The 19,631-nt window shown below is 33.0% G+C and overlaps 2 protein-coding genes across 5 annotated transcripts; both read right to left on the reverse strand.

The window, feature by feature from the left end:
• Positions 1 to 11,011: 11,011 nt before the first annotated feature.
• On the reverse strand, positions 11,012 to 15,394 carry LOC117627214. Of its 4 annotated transcripts, none has more exons than XM_034359176.1 (5): positions 14,877 to 15,394; positions 14,502 to 14,678; positions 12,662 to 12,772; positions 11,932 to 12,176; positions 11,012 to 11,368 (listed from the first exon to the last, which is right to left on the reverse strand). In XM_034359176.1, the coding sequence occupies exons 2-4, from the start codon at positions 14,616 to 14,618 to the stop codon at positions 11,940 to 11,942; spliced, it is 465 nt and encodes a 154-aa protein (XP_034215067.1). In that variant the 5' UTR covers positions 14,619 to 14,678; positions 14,877 to 15,394; the 3' UTR covers positions 11,012 to 11,368; positions 11,932 to 11,939. The 4 variants fall into 4 exon arrangements, with proteins under 4 accessions (XP_034215067.1, XP_034215069.1, XP_034215066.1 ...); XM_034359178.1 differs by having other exon boundaries at positions 11,012 to 11,449; XM_034359175.1 differs by lacking the exon at positions 11,012 to 11,368 and having other exon boundaries at positions 11,762 to 12,176.
• Positions 15,395 to 15,538: 144 nt separating this feature from the next.
• Positions 15,539 to 18,471, reverse strand: LOC117627213 (bax inhibitor 1). Its single transcript, XM_034359174.1, has 6 exons — positions 18,185 to 18,471; positions 16,899 to 17,042; positions 16,694 to 16,785; positions 16,224 to 16,410; positions 15,937 to 16,092; positions 15,539 to 15,832 (listed from the first exon to the last, which is right to left on the reverse strand). The coding sequence occupies exons 1-6, from the start codon at positions 18,299 to 18,301 to the stop codon at positions 15,782 to 15,784; spliced, it is 747 nt and encodes a 248-aa protein (XP_034215065.1). The 5' UTR covers positions 18,302 to 18,471; the 3' UTR covers positions 15,539 to 15,781.
• Between the last annotated feature and the right edge of the window lie 1,160 nt (positions 18,472 to 19,631).

The raw sequence follows: 19,631 nt of genomic DNA on the forward strand, positions 1-19,631 counted from the left end.
TATTAACAATGAGCACTCTTTTTTTTTTCTTTTTTCTTTTTTTTTTGTTGAGATTTTTTGTAGTGGCTAAAACAAAAAAATATCCTCTCCTGAGGTTCTGTGTTAAAATTACATCTCTCTTAATATTGCTTATGTAAAAAATAAAAAAATCCGCTCAAGGTCGTGTTAAAATCACCTCTTTTCTAATATCGCTTATATTAAATATATAAAAATAAAATAAAAAATCTAAAAATTCACATTTTCAAATTATGCCGGAATTTTTATTATTCCCATAAATAATGCTCGTTTCATGCCCTTAACCAAACAACCCACGTTTAAATGTTCTGCATTGGTGTAAGTGCTGTCATTAAGGAGAGATTTTTGGATTAATTTTGTGCACATTTGTACATCAAAGTCCTTTTTTTTAAGAGTTAACCAGATTGCATTTCAGTGCCCAAATTCCTAATGGGGTTTCCCCACATGTTCTCTAATGGAACTTAATGAATGGCCAAAGTTGGGCTACATTAAAATATACAGAAGATAATAGCTTACAAGAGCAACTCCAAAACAATACAGAACACACACTTTTTTAACTTATCAAGAATAATTTGGCATGCTCAAGCACTTACACAAAACAGTTTTATCGGGTGCAACGACAAATGCTCTTAACTATTCGACTTATAAGCATATTATAATGTGAATTTTAAACCTTAGATAAAGGGTATAGCAAAATTTTGTTTCATTAAGTTTGGGCGAGAGTTGACAAAACTTGGATTATAACATCAAATCAGATGTACAAGAAGAGATCAGTTGGTGGGATCTCCTCAAATGTGGTGTTGTGAGCTAAATTATAGTGACAAAAGAAAGTCCATATATTATTAGCTGGTTAGATGTATCTTGTAGCCTTGTTTTTTGGCTTCATTGTAGTCATTTTTATTAATCTTGTGTCATTGTTTTATAATACCTACCTTTAATATCTTACAGTTATTTTCATTAGAAATATATATATATATATATTTTTTTTTAAATTAGCAATAATTATATTCAATAATTGGACACAAAGATCAAATATCCATAAAGGATTAATATAAAGATCGATGCACAGTAAGAGATTAATCCAGATATAGGAGGATGCACTGGCAACATCACACAGCTTGTAACTCCACTAATAGCCCTAAAAGACCAAATACATTTCAACGTAACAGTCACATTAGAAATATTTTTTGGTAATTAACTTACACTTCATTTTGGGGCATGTATATTGTCTTCAAAAGTTTAATTGTGCTATCCTTTATATATTGCATTTAAATAAGGATATAAGTTGAAGACTTAACTTATATCAATTATCACATAAGATATGAACGAATGAGATACATTATAAGTGAAGAGTTGATGATATATATACATGTGTGTGTGTGTGCGCATCTCAACAATTCATATACGATTTTATGGTTGATATACAAATTCTCAACCTAGACTCTATTATTCATTATCTTTGTAAATTATTAATCTACCCAAACAATATATTTTTTTTTTAATTAATCAAAAAAATATAGATAACTAGGAAGTTAAATAAATGTAAAGAACTCATATTTAAATGAGAAAGCGATAGTTATTTACACTGATATGTTTCTTACCCATGTGTGTGAGTTTTTTCCCTCCCCTTTTCTAGCTTTGGCAACAACAAAAAATGTTTTCACATAACCGCATTCATATTTATAAATAAATAAAGGAACATCATAATAGTTAAATACATAAATATTTGCTAAATGAAATAGGTAATATTTTTCTAAAGCATCACAGTTAATTAAATAAAAAATTTAGATAGTGATACTTTTCACAATTAAAAAAAAAAATCAAATATCTTAGTTTGAAGATATTGCTAAATCAAATTTTCATATCTAAAAATGTTGTTTGTGATTTAAAAGTGGGTTTTTTCAAATCCTTTATCACTTCTCTCACTTTCTCAACAACCAAACAATGACAACCTTCAACCACATTGTACTCCCCATGAAAACACTTATGGTGCATTTGGATGGGGAAATAAACTTGAGATTTGGACAAAAGTCAAATTTTCTAAATTGGCATACACCAACTCATGTTTCGATAAAAAGACATAGAAATTTTGACATTTCAAGTGAAGAAAAAAAAAAACATGAAATTTGGAGGTCATGAATCCCAACTTTAAATTATATCTAAATAGTTGTCATTTCTAAAATTTCAAGAGGGTAAAAGTTTAAAAATATTAAATTTCATGTTTAAATCCATTAGCCAAACTTGAAACTTTACAAATTTTCACTCATTTAAAGATATTACAGGTTTGATGGAAGTGGTTGGAGTTATTCAAGTTCATGATGTTTATCGTGAACACAAATATTATAGCTAATGAATTAGCATAGGGAGGGACATGATCATAGAAATCTTTGTATTTGGTCTTCTAATTTTGGAATACTAAGGGGATTCTCTCTTTATATATATATATACAGTCCTGATCTCTTGGACTCCTGTAGTCCAAGAGATTTATGGTCACTCACCGTTGGATGTAAATTCAACGGTTGACTTGAATCGGGTAATAATTATTTATGTCATATTGCATTTATATATATAATTTTGAACCATTGGATTAATATCCAACGGTGGGTGACCACAATCTCTTGGACTCCTGTGGTCCAAGAGATCGGGACTGTATATATATATATATATATATATATATATTTGTTGTCATTAAAAAAACTATATAAATTATGCTAAAAAAAGTTGGAATATTGATATATCAAACTACAAAAAGTGTTTTCATGCCTTAAATATAGAATTTATATATAGTAAAAAATTTAGCTTCCTGCTAGCTAGATAGTGGAAACAAAGCCTTTTGAGATAGATTTTCTTACCTCCAATTGTATTAAAAAGATGCACTATATAAAGGGTTGTTCGTCGAGGAAATGATAGTCGATATTCTTACCAAAAATAAATATATAGTAATATATTAAAGTACAAAAGTTGAATCCTTCTCTTCCGTGGGTATATGCCTACCCTTTTTTAAAACTTTATTTCAAATAAAGAAGTTCCATTTCATTTTTCTTTTCTAGTTTTGATTTTGTCGTTTATACTTTGGTCATTTTTTGAGTTATATTGGAGGAAAGAAACTCCACTGGATTCGATGTGCGTTTGTATCTTTTTATTTTCAGGGAATAATAATTTTTCTTTATTTATATAAAACCCATGTAACTATATCTCTATACCTATATAAAGTTCGTATAAAAAAACAATATAATAACATAAAGTTAATATTTAGAGTGTGTGACTTTTTTTTTGGGTCTAAGCATAGATTGGTTGGTTTGTGCAAAAGTAAAATAGGCTATGATTCAAAATGTAAGTTTCAAAATATACACATTGACATTATCTTAAGTTAATCCATCAATGTAAATGATTCATTAGTGTAGTGATTTGGAGCAATCCCTCAAAAAATGTCTTGGGTTCGAGTCCTAAGAGCATTTCTACCAATTTGTCATAGGAAAAAGCAAGGGAAGGCAATGACAGTTACTATTCACATGAATAGTGCATGCCCTAACAATTTTTTTGTTGGATTTCCACTCATTGCCATGTCAACCCAAGGGCAACCACTATTCATATGAGATATGAGAAGATGAATTTATATAGAGTTTTGGCGTGGGAAATGAAGAATATGGATGTATTTATAAATAAAAAAATTCTGTAAATTTTGTTTTTTTTTTTCCCTTCCCCCCTTTTTTTTCTTTTTAATTTTTTGTTATTTAAATTTGTTGTTGATGTCACAATGACTTCAGCATTAAGTCATCTCGCCCAAGCTGGTGGAGCCCAATGCTAGCAAGCCTTGGCTGCTGGAAACGGGATTGGGGGCCACTTGTCCGGACTAACCCCTTCCGCTGAAAATGCTCTAATATCCGTATAGTGTGTTTAAATTTAGTCTATGATACCTCTCAACAGGAAAGATCCTAAAAAAACAAGTTTAACCTATATGTTAGTGATTTGAACCTCTACATTTTTCCCCCAATACCAAAAGTTTCTGCATCCACCAGTGGTCCCAGGTAAATAAATAAATATCCGAAGTTTATATAATTCACTTTTGAATTTTGATTGAAATCTAATTTCCTCGTACATTTTGTGTTAAATGTGGGTATAAAACTATTAGGTAAAAGACCTGTGCGCACTAGAAGCCGACCTACTTTTTTTTTGTATCTTTTCCTTTTCCCAGAATTAAAACCAGTAAGGAAGTATCTTTTTACTGTTTCAATCAAGTGGGCTCGTGACAACTCTTGATAGCTTTAGGGTTCAAAGTCCACACACACACTGGTCGCTGGCTCACTCATGCATGAGTGCTTTTAAGCAACCCAGTACTAATCCGGAAAGATATGACACGTGGCAGGTGATAATTCGTTTAGGAGGACTAATTTTTTTGAGATATTGAGCCACTAGATGCCAATCCACCCCCTTAAGATGACTAAAAGGCCCCATTGATAGCGCTTGGTTGCATCATGGTTCATGCCAGTCCACACCTACCCATGAGCATGGGCAACTCCAAACTCCATAGTTTATTCAAAGTAATAATGTTTGTTTAAATTAATGCAACTATATAACAACAGGTGGTCAGGTATAGATAGATATAATTAATTAATAAGTTGCGTTTGGGTCCGTCACTAACTCTAGAATGATCGACTTCTAATCGTTGATGCATGTAAAGTTCTCATCACATCGCATCAATGACCAGAAGTCCTCTACGTGGTCATGAAAATTTGCTCTTAGCATTAACTACCCAAGCCTAGTGCATGTTTACTTATTAGAAATATGAGAAGTCATGAATCGGGAAACTTATAAAGAGGGGAATTTAAGGAATTGAAATCAAATCAACTACTCCCTTTAGTTAATACAATTCATGATTTTGAAGGTATTCAGTTACAAATTTTAACGTGGAACTCAAATAATTTTTTATTCATTATGTATTAGTAAACATGAGAAAACATGAATTTAACTAATTCAGATACTCATTTCTAGTAAATAAACATGAGTAGAAAATTATGGTTTTGTTTAGCTATGGACCGAACACTAGAAAGAGAAAGGTTTCAATGAAAATTTAAGCACTTAATGGAAAAGAAAAAGAGGTTATATTTGGTCAATATTGTTTGTATATATTGAAGGGTTAGGAAAAATTATACATCTAATAACTGTCAATAGCAAAATGTAAATTCAAAATGTGACATCTTTATCAATAGTGTAGAGAAGCCAAAAGTAAATTTATGTATGCCTTTGATGACTTCATCATCCATTCTTGAATTATTTTTTTTCCACATGGAGGGTCAAAGACTCAAAGTTAGTTTTTTTTAGTAACATCTCCAATCGATATGTCAAGTTGCCACATAGATATGAAATAACAAAAATTGAAGGTTCAAGTTGCTCCAACTGAGTTGTCAAATCATACATGAATTTGAAGGCTAGAAGATATATGTCAAAAATAACATATCAAAAAACTTGATGTCAAATATTATTTTAATATTTTTTTAGTCATAAATCCCATTATCTTTTACTCTCTTTAAAAACTTTATACGTTATATGGACCCCATTTGCTTATAAAAATATAATATTTGGCATTTTGGGTGTAGTTAATTTTTTCTTCAAAGTGTCAAATTGCCACATGAACCATCAAATTCAAATTTAACATTATATTTGACATCTCCTTTCAAGATGCTCTTAAATGCAAAATTTTGACATAAAATTTTATGAATTCTATCCGAATTTGAACCCACCCTTCCACCAAAAATATCAGGCCTAGGATTCTAGAATTTGCAAAATCACTGAAAACCTGGTTTGAATTATTACACTAGGGGTTAGATTTCCTTGATCAGCTCTTTGCCTTTTTCTATAGGTCTATTTGCATTTTCTTTCCCCCTCTCTACGTCTGGCCCTGGTTTCTGCAATTTTACTACTTTGAGCAAAATTAAATCAATCATTTATTATTTATACTTTGTATTTTATTATTATTTATTATTTCATACAAAGGACCTCACCAGTCATGAAAATCTAAAAATTGTACAAAATATAATTTATAACTCTATCATTGAATAGCATATGTGGGGTTGAGTTTCACTCGTCTTTGATGCTGTCTTTGTTGTCAAACTTAAGAAAAATTCCATGAAGAACAATCTTTGTTGGAAAATACTTCCCTCCTTACCGGGTAAGTAGAAACTCCTACATTCCTGTCAATAGCATTGTGACATGTGTGTAGAAGTTTTTCTTTTTGTATTTTTGATGAATTATTTTTGCATATGTGTCAAACTGTGATTCACAGGAAGGAGGAGTATCTCCTTTTCGTTAAGTAGTATCCATCTTTGTTGGCCTTTTATGCAATGTGATCTTTGTGTTAATTAAGAAAAATTCTTAAAGATTTGGTCTAGCTTTCTAAGGATTTTTTTTGTTCTTTTGAGGTAATGCGGGCAAAGTACTCTATGTTTTTTTTTGGGGTCCAAGTTGTTGCTTAAATATGAAATTAGTTTCGCCAATAGAGTATAGCTCAGTGAAAAAGAGTATTGACATATTAGTAGATTCGAAAAGGGATTAAACTTCTATTTTAGTTTATACTATGAAAAAAGTTTTGAATTCTTTTTTGAAAATTGTTGTGATTGTAGAAAGGTCAATATCAAAGAGATCCAATTCTTATTTTGTAAGAGCCCACTACTATGTTTTTTCATCTTTGATAAGGAACTACAATGTTGTAAAGAGGCCCAAATAATTTTTATTTTATTAAAAACCCATTAAAAGACATGCTTTATTGTATTGTACCCATCATTTTCACAAGTCAAAGTAAATTGAGTGTTTGTAGGTCATTCAACCCAACATTTCTCTTTTTTTACCTCAATATTTCTCTTATTGTTCCTTGGAAAATAAATTAAAGTGAAGTTTTAGTGGTGATGAGAGAGTGCGTGTTCCTTTAGAGATTATGAAAAAATTACATGATTTGATTGGCCATTCTTACCACGCATTATGGTGAGGTGGCAGGAGATCTCCATTTCGTGGGAATATGTATAAAATAGAACATTATTATATAGAGGCTTCCAAGAAGGATGTGCGTATTATAATTAAATTAAGGCTTAATTGTAGTAATGGTCCCTGAATTATACCGTAGTTACATTTTGAAACCTCAATTCTAAAAATAGTTGTAGAGATCCTCCAATTATATATCTTGTTGCATTATTGGTAATTCTATCAAACTTTGTTAATTTTTTTTTTTAATCAAAAATAAGTTCACATGAAAAATCATGAAGTGCTCTCTCTCTCTCTCTCTCTCTCTCTCGGATAGCAAGTTTGGTACAAGGGAGGAGGAGAAGCAATCAAGTTGTCTGTTTACCCATGGATTTAACGAAAAAATAGACAGACTTGACGAAAAAGACCAGTAGTATAAAACGATACATAATTGAGAGACCTTTGTAACTAACTTTGGAGTTGAGGGATGAAGGTGTAATTATGAGTATAGTTCAAGGACCGTTGCTACAATTAAGCCTTAAATTAATGATATTTTATTTATGGGATGTGATTTAATGATAATTTAGGTTATTTTTCAAATATTATTCATGCAAAAATCAGATAAATCATAATTGTTTTAGCCATTTATTGTTCACATTCTTTATTTCAAATTTTATCTAACAAATTGTGTTTTTTTTACTAACCTTACAACTTCTGTTTTTTCAGAAATAACCTTAAAGAATGACCTAAAATATAAATAGTTAAGATTGTTAAATATATTGAGGTAGCCAAGGAAGGATGTGTGCAATAAGAATATCCTTAACATAGAAAAACTACTTACATAAAACTACTCTATATATTTTTTTTTAAATGAAAAATATTTTGCTTTTTCTCTTAAACTTTGACCCTTATTTTCCTTTAGGCAATATTTAATTTTTGGTTCACATAATGTGGCTTATTTATCATTTTGGTCCCCGTCATTTTAATTTTGACAATTTCAATCCTATAGTTTAGTTTGGGTAGCAATCAAGTCCTACAAGTGTAAAATTGTACAGAAAACGAATGAAAAAATTACGTTTTGAGTTGATTGCAAATATTTTGGATAGACCAAAATGTCCTCACATGGTGTAGTAGCATATTGCCACATCAAATATCATCAAATAATTTGACGGCATTTAAGATTTGGAGTTGATGAAAATAATAAAGACCAAATTAAAATGGGTCAAACTACGATGACTAAAAATATAATTCAATTTCGACCAAGAAAATTTTAATTTAATTTTTCTCCTTTGCCAAATTTCTCCTAAAAGGTCCGTGCCTAAGCACAAAATTAAAGAAAGACCAATTTGGTACCCAAAAAAAACCTTTAGATAACAAAGTGAAACATTGACCGAAAGCATAATTTTTCACAAAGTATCAAAACCATTTTATCCTTTATGTTCATAGGAGGATTAATTATGCCATGCTAATCTTCCATTGAATTTATAATTCATATAAAAGAAGAATAAAAAGGGAAAAGATTTATGAAATAATATATTTACACTTTTCCAAGAGAATACATACATACAATACAGCAATTTATATAATAATTGATGAAAATCAAACAGTTTCTAAACGTGTCTAAACTATAAGAGGATGAGGGTTTTTCACACACACTCTATCACAGTACCATGAGAATTTGAACCTGTAATTATTAATCTGAAAATTAAGACTCTTTTTCATTGAATTAGACCCCATTTTCAACAGTTCCTAACCTTTTGAATAAGTTCAAACTGAATACATACAAGATTAAGCTAAACATCCATTAGCCCTAAATGCGTGGTGATTAAGTCAGATCACAATGGCCCTGCTTATTAAAAAAAAAATATAAGTATGATCACTAGAATAATAAAATAAAATAAAAAGTAAAAAGGATGGTGGGCTCTTATCAGGATTTGCAGATTGATGAGACACATGGGATATGGGGACAAAGCATATATTAGGATTGCAATCTTTCAGAAAGAAATGGATCTTCCTGGCTTTAGAATCAATGCACAAATCTGGTAATTAAGAAGCCCCTTGTTTTGGACAGTCCTAATTCGAATACATTTTGGGAAAGAAAGAAAAGCCAAGCCAACAATTTCACATTTTTTGCTACTTTTTGCACAATTTAGCTACTGCTAAAAAGCAGAAAAGTTACATGTATACAATTGAACATTGATAGTAGCATATATATATATATATATATATATATATATATATATTTTCCGGTTAGATATTTGTGCAAAGATCCCTAGTTATCGGTGAATATTTGAGTGTATGAACTTATCAAACCCTTGTTCAGATCGAAGCATCAAACGAAATATACACAAAACAAACTTATAGAGAAGTATAAGAAATTGTTTTTATCGAGTCATCAAACGAAGCATAATCTACAAAACAAACCTTTAGAAAAGTATAAGAACCTTTTTATACCGTAAAATCAAACCCTTGTAGGATTGCGGACCAAAACAATATTTACTTAAATGTTGTATGCATGTATGCAAAAATAGTTACCGGCCATATTTCAACAATCCCAACCTTTCAATGGTGATGAATACAAGGTATGAAAAGGATGAGTGGGATTGTTTTTGGAGTAAATACGATTTGGTATGACTTTAAACGAAAGTGACAACAAGAATGAAAGGGAGACATTGAAAAAAGTCTTGAGGACTATAGAATTCAAAAAACTAACTTATTAGATATACTACAGTGAAAATTGAGCAGTAATTTGGGGACTATTGCTACAATTTATTTTTGAATTCTTTTTCAAAATTTAAAACTCACAATTTCATGAAAAGAAAAACTTGAATGTCACGAATTCATACCCTCTCCTTCTCTAGCATGAGCTATTCTTTATTTTTGGTACTACGCAAAAATCTAAACAATTACGAATGGATATATTTGTTATTTTCTTAATCCGAAAAGAAATTGGTTGGTTGTTGTAGTTATGAAATAGTTATGCCCAAAACCCCAAAACTATATGGTATGTGTGGCACTAATCCCCAAGTCATTTTAGTTAAACCCAAATGTTATCAAAGTAAAAAAAAACTTCAAATTTTTATGAGGGACCCCATCTGCTTATTTGAAAGGCATTTGGGATGGATCCAATCCAACACCCAATAGGATAAAAATATGATGGTGATGTATCCCTTCACTTACATGTTAGACAAAGTCCAGTGAATAGACTCCATCAAATTCAATTGATAAGACTTCTCCTGCATACTNTAGTGCACGGGATGTAATTATTATTTTATCTTACTTTTGAAAGATGAAATACATATTGAATAATTTAATTGCTTCTGGAGTTGGCTTTTTGCGTTGAAGGTGGATAATCTTCACATTAATTGAATTGACTTTATCAATTATCATGATGGTGCACAGTAGCACCAAGGCCAACAATACCAAATAAAGTTTGGTAAATTAGCCTTCGTCTTCGTTCTTTGAAAGAGAGTATTTTGTAAATGGAAAAACGTCTTAACTCGTAAATTAGTGGTCTGAGTTTGAATTTTTATGAAATCTTTAGTGATAAGTAGGTGAGAAACCCCTCTCCCGCTTATAATTTTAGACTATCACTTGTATTCAAAAAAGAAATATATTACTTTGCCAGCAAGGGAAAAACAATAATTTTCGACATTATTAATTAGAGGTCTCTATTAACTGTGAGCTTAGGAGAAGGTGGTTGACAAAATATGTATAACAGAGCCTTGGGGCTTTCATAGTGGTGGACAAAATATGTTTACGAATAATTTTTGGTTTGTTAGGCCATCTCCTGCAATGGAAAGCTAAACATAGCCCACCCACAAAATATGACTCACTATTTATAATTTTTTAAGGAATAGTAATGGGCAATATTTTTATCGTCTCAGACATGTAGAGGGCTAAATCGTAGCTCTCAATATTTTATTAGTTTTAGTATATTCTTTAAATATATTGGTTAACTTAATTAACAACAATCGAAAAACAATAACTAAAACATTAATTTAAAAACAACAACAATACATTAATTAAAAACAACAAAGGATGAAAAGAATGTAGAAAATTAGATTAATTTTAGGATCTTTTGGGAAAAAAAAAAAAGAAATCGCTAGAGCTTGCTGGAGATAGCTTTTTTGAGTGTGAAATGGCTAAATTTGAGGATTTAGTCCACTGCTGGAGATGACCAATTTGATCCAACGGTTAAGAGATAAGACCTCATCTAAGCCATATAAGGCCCTCTCACTAGAGAATTCTTGTAGGTTTGGCGTGAGCATATGTGTAGTGGGTCTTGGAAGAAAACACCAAGGCTCTGTTTTGTCTATAAAGCTGTAAACTCCAGCAGAGCCCGTTTCCCTTTTGTTTCAACGCAGCTCACCAATCCCTGGCTTAGGTGACCTTTGTCCTTTCAAAATAAAGGTTGAGTAGAAAACAAGTGAGCCCAAAGAGAAAGAAGAAAATGGACAATGTACTGGAACCACAGCTCCTACAATTACATTCACCCAAATTAAGGCAAATTCCTTTCATTTTTTTGGACAGAATGATACTTCATTAAAAGACCCAAAGCTTAGGTCAAGCAGAAAATACAGAAGCAACAATAAACAGGAAGATTACAAAACACCAAACCAAAGCACAGCTTAATGGAATAAGAAGTAACTCTTCCAAACAAACAAATTACAAAACAGGCAAATTCCTTCATTCATTTATAGTTATGTCAACAATGCACTTCGTTAGGGCCAACACAAAGACAAGGCAAGGTAAGGTAAGATAAGCGCTCGTAAAATGTGGCGGGGCAACGTAAACAATCAAATACTTCATAGCCAAGTCAATGTAGTAGAACTTGTAGTACACTAAGCACTTCTTTTTATATTCATATCAAAGCATGGTTAATGAAACAGCCAAAACTGATAATGCTCTTACAGGAATAATCCTAAAGCTACATTATTACTTATTACAAAATCATCTCACCTAAGCTTTCATGGGGCCGGTGGCAGATGTTGGGTCTTGGGTCTCGAGTCTTGGTTCTTCTGGTTTGTTTCCAAATTTTGTGCTGCTGCTGTTGTTTTCTCCGCTTCAGCTTTCTCAAGCAAAGCCTGTTGATGCATGGCTTTCATCATCTCCTTCATTGTCCTCTCCTCTCCTTCAAGTTGCGTTTTCATTATCATCTCAGCCTCTTTGTCAATCGGCTTGAAGTACTCTTCAATAGCAGCTTCCTTCACGTAAAGAAACTTTGATACATTAGCAAATACAAAGACATAAAAATAAATTAAATTGACACAACACAACAATTCATATTGCAGCCATTAGTCTGATTAAACTAAACCGTAAGGGCAATATGGGGCACTTATATTTTTTTGGTACCGTGTGATATTTCTGTGAATATTCATTCATTTGTTTGACACTTATTATTCTTGGCGTTAGAAATTTTCAGCAGGTTTAATTCTTTCCTTTTAGAAAGGCGGTAAAAATGCCAGAGAGATGCAGTTAGGGTTGAGTAAACCTCAAATTTGAAAATGGGTATGTGTCGTTATCATGAGAGAGAGAGAGAGAGAGAGAGAGAGAGAGAGAGAGAGAGAGAGAGAGAGCATATATCCCAAAACTCTCACTTATGCTGATTTGAATCACAGGAAGTAAAATTTATGAAGTTCTACTTATTTAACCCTTTGTCAAATGGGCTGAGCACCACAATAAAACTCACCGTTTCTTCCATCTTCCTATTTAAAGTTTTCATCTCCTCAACCATACGACGAACCTCCGACAAAATTGTTTGCTCAGGGATCTTTCTTATGGCTAACTTCCGCTCATTTGCCTGGAGACACAGAGAGAGAGAGAGAGAGAGAGAGAGAGAGAGAGAGAGAGAGAGAGAGAGAGAGTCAATCACTTTTAATAAAAGAAATGGGAAAAAGAAACCAGTACTCAAAGTATTAAGGCAAGGAATACCACAGATCATGTGTAAATCCTGTTAACTATAGGTAGTGAATTGGTAAACCCGAATAAGATAAAAGCAACTTGCAAGAGAAATGAAGATACGAATCAAATTCAGTATACATTACCAGCTATTTCAAGCTTATCAATGTAAGACATCCAAATATAAGCTACTGCATGCTGCTTTTGCATCTATTGCATATATTTGAAAGCTCAAAAAAGAAAAAAAAAAAAAAATCATTCTGTTGCTGAAAGTAACCAAGTTGCCTTTGAATAATTGATGAGACAAACACTTTCTACAATTGCATTCCAACTTCCTCAGAATCAGTCAACATGAAAGAGTTGGATTTTCCTAGTTGGTGTACAAAATAGTGTTCCATTTGCTCCTCTATGATTAAAATCCCCCTCATTATGCTGTAACGTTTTCTTGTGCCAAGATGCAGACAGTAGAGAAGGCAACTAGAGAGTTAAAAAAAGGAAGCAGGATCAATGAGTCAAGGCAGCAGTTTATACAATTAAACAAATTCTTATAGAAACATTTTGGGGTAAATTTTCTTGTCTGTCACTCACCCCATTCTTCTGATGGCAACATTGAGGACATACAAGCCATTGGAGAAGTTCTCAGGGTTCGTGAAAGTACTTGAACAAGGCAAGCCTTTGATGCGATTCCCATATAAAAGAATGCCTATGCATTTTCACTTTCGTCATTAACCTCTACATTTAAGAGTTCTTTGACACTGCTAAGTTAGTCTATCTTATTAAACACTGTCCAGAATAAGAAGCCAAGAACACTCCCCGCCGCGCCAACCCCCTTAAAAGCACTAATAATAAAGTAATACAAAAAAATTGGTGGCACTATTTCAGAAAATAAAGAAGTTTAAATGAAGAAAACCACATCACGCATGAATTCCCATGATATAACAAGATAACAGCAGGTACATCAAAAATCCGGAATGTCACCATCTACACTTGTCCAACACAGTTTTGAACACGTATGAAATGCATCTGCAATAATTGTCTCAAGAAATTATCACTGTATTGGGTGCATCAAATATAGTACTGATCTAATAAGGACCTATGCTTAAGGCCTAAGGTAAGTACATGAATGTCAGCCATTTACAGACGGCTGAGATGCATGTACTTCAACAGAACCTAAGGTTGTTATTGGTTGCCAAAACTAATGTAAATGTTCGATTCATTAGAATGAACCTTAAGGAAACAAACCTAAGGCTCATTCCATTATCTGGTTGCCAAAAAAGAAAAATAAAAGATCAGGCAAATGCCCATTCTCCAAAATGATAAAACCAATTCCATTCCCTACCAACTTTCAACTCTTCCTGCTCTATCCTCTCACTCTCTCCACATCCCATTCTTATTTTAAGCGATCATCAGCAATACTAAAAACAGGAGCGAACAATACGAACTTTAACTAAAATTTGCATAAAGATTAACATCATCATTCATCTCAGGCTAACACTGTGTCCATCATTTCATGCCACTATTGAACAAAAAACTGCATTTCTCCAAAATCACCTAACTTTTGACTAACAAGAGCAACAAAATATTAAAACGATGAACTTTAAAAAGAGAAATAGGAAAAAGAAAAGGCTAACCTCTTTCAGACGCTTTTCAACCTCCAACCGAAACGATCGGATTCTCCGTTCTTCGTAGCCCGAAAGAACCCTCGCATAGAATAGAGCTTTCCTTCCAAATTCAATCAGCTTGTTCATTCTTTCTCACTTTCTCATCCACCTTGAAACGCTTCGATTTCAGCTAAAACGCTCCGTTTTCTACCAAATCAGATTAGAGTATTCTCAGCAGCTAAACGAGGATAAATTGAGAATTAGAAAAGAACTTTTCGAATCAGAGAAAACACAAAAACAGGCTTGGAAATTCAATTGGACAACTAGAACTTAAAACCCTGGAATTCCGATCCCTAAGAAGTAAGGAGTGTGTGCGAGAGTGAGTGTGGCGTGAAGTTTTCTTACCTCTACACGCGGGAACAATCAACAATGGCTTGCTTCGACGGAAATGTTGGCTGCTTGAGCCGGTTGGGGCTGGGATTGACAGTGAACCGAGTGGGGCTTTGTTTGGCCGTCTATGGAAAGATGTTCTGCTGTGGGTTACAAGAAGGTCTTAGCGTTATGCAGATCGGGGTGGGGTAGACTTTTATAACCAAACAATTCCTTTTTATTTTTGGGAGTTTTCAATTTAAGAAACTATATAGATTGGTCATAGTTTGAAGGCAAAACTTGTTCTTATTATAGTTTGTTTTTACCAAATTATTCATTAGTTTACCAATATATTAAACCCACTAGTATAATAATTTGGAGCAATTGCTCTCTTGATTAACGTTCTAGGTTCGAGTCTTAAAAATTTAGTACATTATCGCATTTCTAATATTTAATAATATTAAAAAACAAAAATTAATGGTAGCTTGTGAAATTTTGTAAGTTAACTAAACGTACATTCCCTCTATTTATATTGAAGATCATGTCACTGAGCTGTAACTTCTTTTTTTGGTCAGAATTTTATTGAGCTGTATATTATCATATCATTTGGTAAATACGCTCCTAATCCCGTTGCATGAATTCTTCTCCGGAAATGGGAGATTGCAAAAGTAAAAAATAGGAAAAGAAAGACATGAAAGTGGCATCCAAATTCCAAAACATGTTTTCAAAGTAACATATCAACAAGAACTAGACAACACTATCAGTCTACTACCACCTCCCACAAGAAGAGTTGGGGAATATATCTCAAAACAGTTTGTTTTAAAGGTCAGATATGGAAAACTCTATAGACAAAGTGATTTGATTTTTTTTGCATTGCATTCATTGCGTTGTTACTGGAGGAGAAGATGGATCAACCCTTTTCATCATTGGCCTGCAAATGCTCAATCCCTCCTCTTCTTCTTCTTCTCATTCTTCTCAATTGAGTTCTTCAACTGCATAAAACAAAGAAAATTTAGCATCTCAGAAGCAACAGTCTAGTCTAATATATGATTACGAACAAGAAGTCTAGTCTAATAAAGCACTTAGGAAAACTTACCATGATGATGAGTACGCGCACAAAAACAGCAATGAAGTCACTGAAAAGGGTCATGGCATGCTTCACATAGTCCAGGTCACCATTGTGTGCCTTCTCAATCATTTCTTGCGTGTCAACTACCATGTACCCCACGAAAATCAGAAGCCCGAAGTACAACTGCAATTCAATGAAACACAACAGCCTAAGTCAAAATGCAAATAGCTCCCCTCATTTCAGCTTTAAAGAACCAGAGTAAAAGATGACATTGCCAATTTGTTCCTATTACTAACTGATTAATAATTCCTCACCTCAAACTTATACATAGCTGCTGAACCCCCAAAGATAGAAGAAGCAAATTGCAACCAGAGTAGCATGGACAGTCCAGAAGAAACCAAGCCCCCCAGGTAAAGGTATTCTCTGCGCTTTGCCAACATGGCTGCTGCTGAGAAACAACCAAAGGCCAGAGCAGTTCCCCCAAATGCACTGATCAGGACACTGACCCAAAGAGAAAAAAAAAAAAAAAAAAAAAAGTCAGCATGCTGTTCAAGTCTAATTGGCCAAACAGAGAACACAACGCATTCCCTAGAGGGGAAAAGGAAGCAGTTATGAAACCCAAACATGTTATTGCAAATCACTTAAGGTATATAAGTACATACACTGCACATGACGGGAAAAGAAGGAACTGCTGCAGTTGAAAGAGACCTAAGTTCCATAATTTATCGTGCAGTCTCATGTTTACTGAACTTGAAAGCTAATACTTAATAACAGGAATATGTACCTTGGATTAATCTTAATGGCCAGATCAATCAAAGGACCAAGAGTAGCTCCCTCAAGGAGACCAGCAGCCATAAGTAGAGAAACCCTCTTTTTCTGCTCAACAAAAACACAACAATTCAATACAGGAAAATACATTACAACAGATGGGACAACACAACATACATATGGGTGCATAATCTAAAGAATGGTCTTTCAATAAACTCTACCTCTTCATAATGAGGGGTGGCGAGTACCCAGATCATACATCCTACGCAGCCAAGTAAAGTTACAATGCCTCCAATGTTCCATAGGATATGCAGGTAAGCTCCAGCAGCTGAAGCGATGAGAGTACAGCATAAGGTGAGGTAGACCTGCAAAATTAAGAAATTAAACAGTAAATCAATCGTCACAAAACCCTTAGTTTGAACCAGGAAATCACATGAGCCAACCCACGACTACATCAATCGAGGTTCAACTAAGATTAAGCAAAAACCTAACAAGAACAAACCATTCAACCAGAACATTCAGCAAAGAAAGTTAAATTAAGAAAAAAGATATAGAAATCCACACTTCTTACTCTGTTATCCGAGTAGCCAATGAAATCAAAAAAGCCAAAAAAGGAGAGACGGGAGATAGAAACAAGAAAGACGAGACAGAGGTGTTCTTTCTAATTTATCGTCCACCTCCTCCATCTCTTCTCCTTAAATTTTTTCAATTCCCCTCTTTCTTTAAATTAAAAAGGAAAAAATTACAAACAGACTATGACAACATTCACTAATTGCAACACCACCACAACAGCATATGAATCTATCCATTTCTCTTCCTTTCTTTTGATTTTCTTTTTTTTAAACATCAAAATTCTCGGTAACCAAACAAATGAAAATCCACTGAGAGTTTTAAGATACAGAGAATCGAACATAAACGAAGCCCTAAATATATAAACCAATACCTCCAGCACGATTTTTTTGGCAAAAAAAATTATCAGCAAGAAAAACGAAACGAAGGCAGACAAAAACCCGAGCAACTCTCACACCTTGCGAAATACGTTAATTACTCAGTCTAATACACAAAACGGGCAAGAAAATGATCAAAATGAACAAGATCATAAGCAAATTCTCTCTTCTTCCTAAATTTTCCCGGTAGCCAAACAAAGCCTAAAACGAGAGTACAATTCACTTCCGAGGAATAGTGTTCGCGAAATACGTAAATTGCCGAGTATAATACACAAAACAGACAAGAAAATGATCAAAATGAACAAAATCAGAATCAAATTCTCTCTTCTTCCTAAATTTTCCCGCTAACAAAACAAAGCCTAAAATGAGAGTAAAATTCACTTCCAAGAAATAATGTTCGCGAAATACGTAAATTGCCGAGTATAATACACAAAACAGACGAAGAAAATGATCAAAATGAACAAAATCTTAATAAAATTCTCTCTTCATCCTCAATTTTCCCGGTAACCAAACAAAGCCTAAAACGAGAGTGAAATTCACTTCCGAGAACGAGCGTTTACCAGCTTGAGATGATTCTGAACAACAGGAGAGATCTGACGGAAGTTCTTGAGAGACTCGAAGTTCCAGCGGTTTCTTGAAGACGTTTGGGAATCGAAGAACGATGTGAACGCGTCCATATTGCTTGGTTACAAGAAAAGGCAAGAGAATTTGCTGAGAAAGTAAAAACTGAAAAGGGTTTGCGAGGTGGGATCTGGAATTTATAGGGGCCGAAGGTCTTCGGTTTCGTGGAAACTTCCAGCTGTTTTATGAAATATTTTTTTTTTTGGGGTCAAGAAGCTGTTTTATGCTTTTATTACTGAAATGAGACTAATTAATAGAGAATGGACTCATTTACCTTTTTGCCCTTGTGGGATTGTGATGAGATCCAGAAACTTTTGCCTCGGAGTCGGATCCGAAAACTTGGCGACTCTTCGCAATGTAGTTTTTTTGCCTTAATTTTAATTTTAACTTTAAAATAAAGAATTAAAGAGATATTAATTTGTGTTTAATTTCTCAATCCATATAATACAATTTTTTTTATAAAGAAACCTCAGCGATATAAGAGAGAACTTTATTGATCAACAACTGACAAAACAAAAGGGGAAAAATACATTCTGTATAATGTCTGGTGGTTCCTCAAATCACTCTACTCTATACTTGATATAATTTATAATCATAGTTTATTTGTATTAGTGTTATGTGCAAAATTTAAGTTTTAAATGATGTAGCATGTGTACATCATGAATAGTTAATGAATTAATTTTTAGTTTGAATTATGATTTAATTAATTTATTTTAGGAGAAAAAATAAAATAAAAACTTTGCAGCTTTAGTTTCCATAAAATGAAAACCTCGCAACTAGCCCTAAACTATCAAACTTGTCGTCATCCAACCATATTTTTTTAAAAATAATATTATGTGTTTACGTTAATAATCATTACTATGCAGAGATCAAAATGTGTCATTAACACTTCATCCAAACACCATATAACAACTTTTTTCTTAAAAAAACATAAAATAATATCATCTTAACATCACCTTAATTTTGACATTTTCCTAACGTTTTCATTGCACATATCTTATTGATTACATTATATTATATAAAATTTGTGTTCTTGTATGACTTTGAGAAATGGAATAAAGTATATACTTTTTTTTATAAAAAAAAGTAATAAAGATGGGGAATTTTAAGAAGGCCAGTAAAATGTTGTATTTTAATATTTTCGAAAAGACCATTTAGGATGGTGACGACAAGAACCATGAGTTTGGGTTTTCGGGTCAGGCCAAAATCAAGATGAATGTCATCTTAGCAATTACATGCCTCATATAGGGGCATTTAGGGAAATAAGAACAGATGGTTCTGGAGGGTTCTCGTTTGGCGGTTGACTGATATTTTAATTGCTAATTGTTTTTTGCAACTTGAATTGAGATCGCTTTCTCACTAAGCAAAATTATCAAACAAACAACT

This window comes from Prunus dulcis, chromosome 5 (genome assembly GCF_902201215.1).
Source record: "Prunus dulcis chromosome 5, ALMONDv2, whole genome shotgun sequence".
Classification (NCBI taxonomy): domain Eukaryota; kingdom Viridiplantae; phylum Streptophyta; class Magnoliopsida; order Rosales; family Rosaceae; genus Prunus; species Prunus dulcis.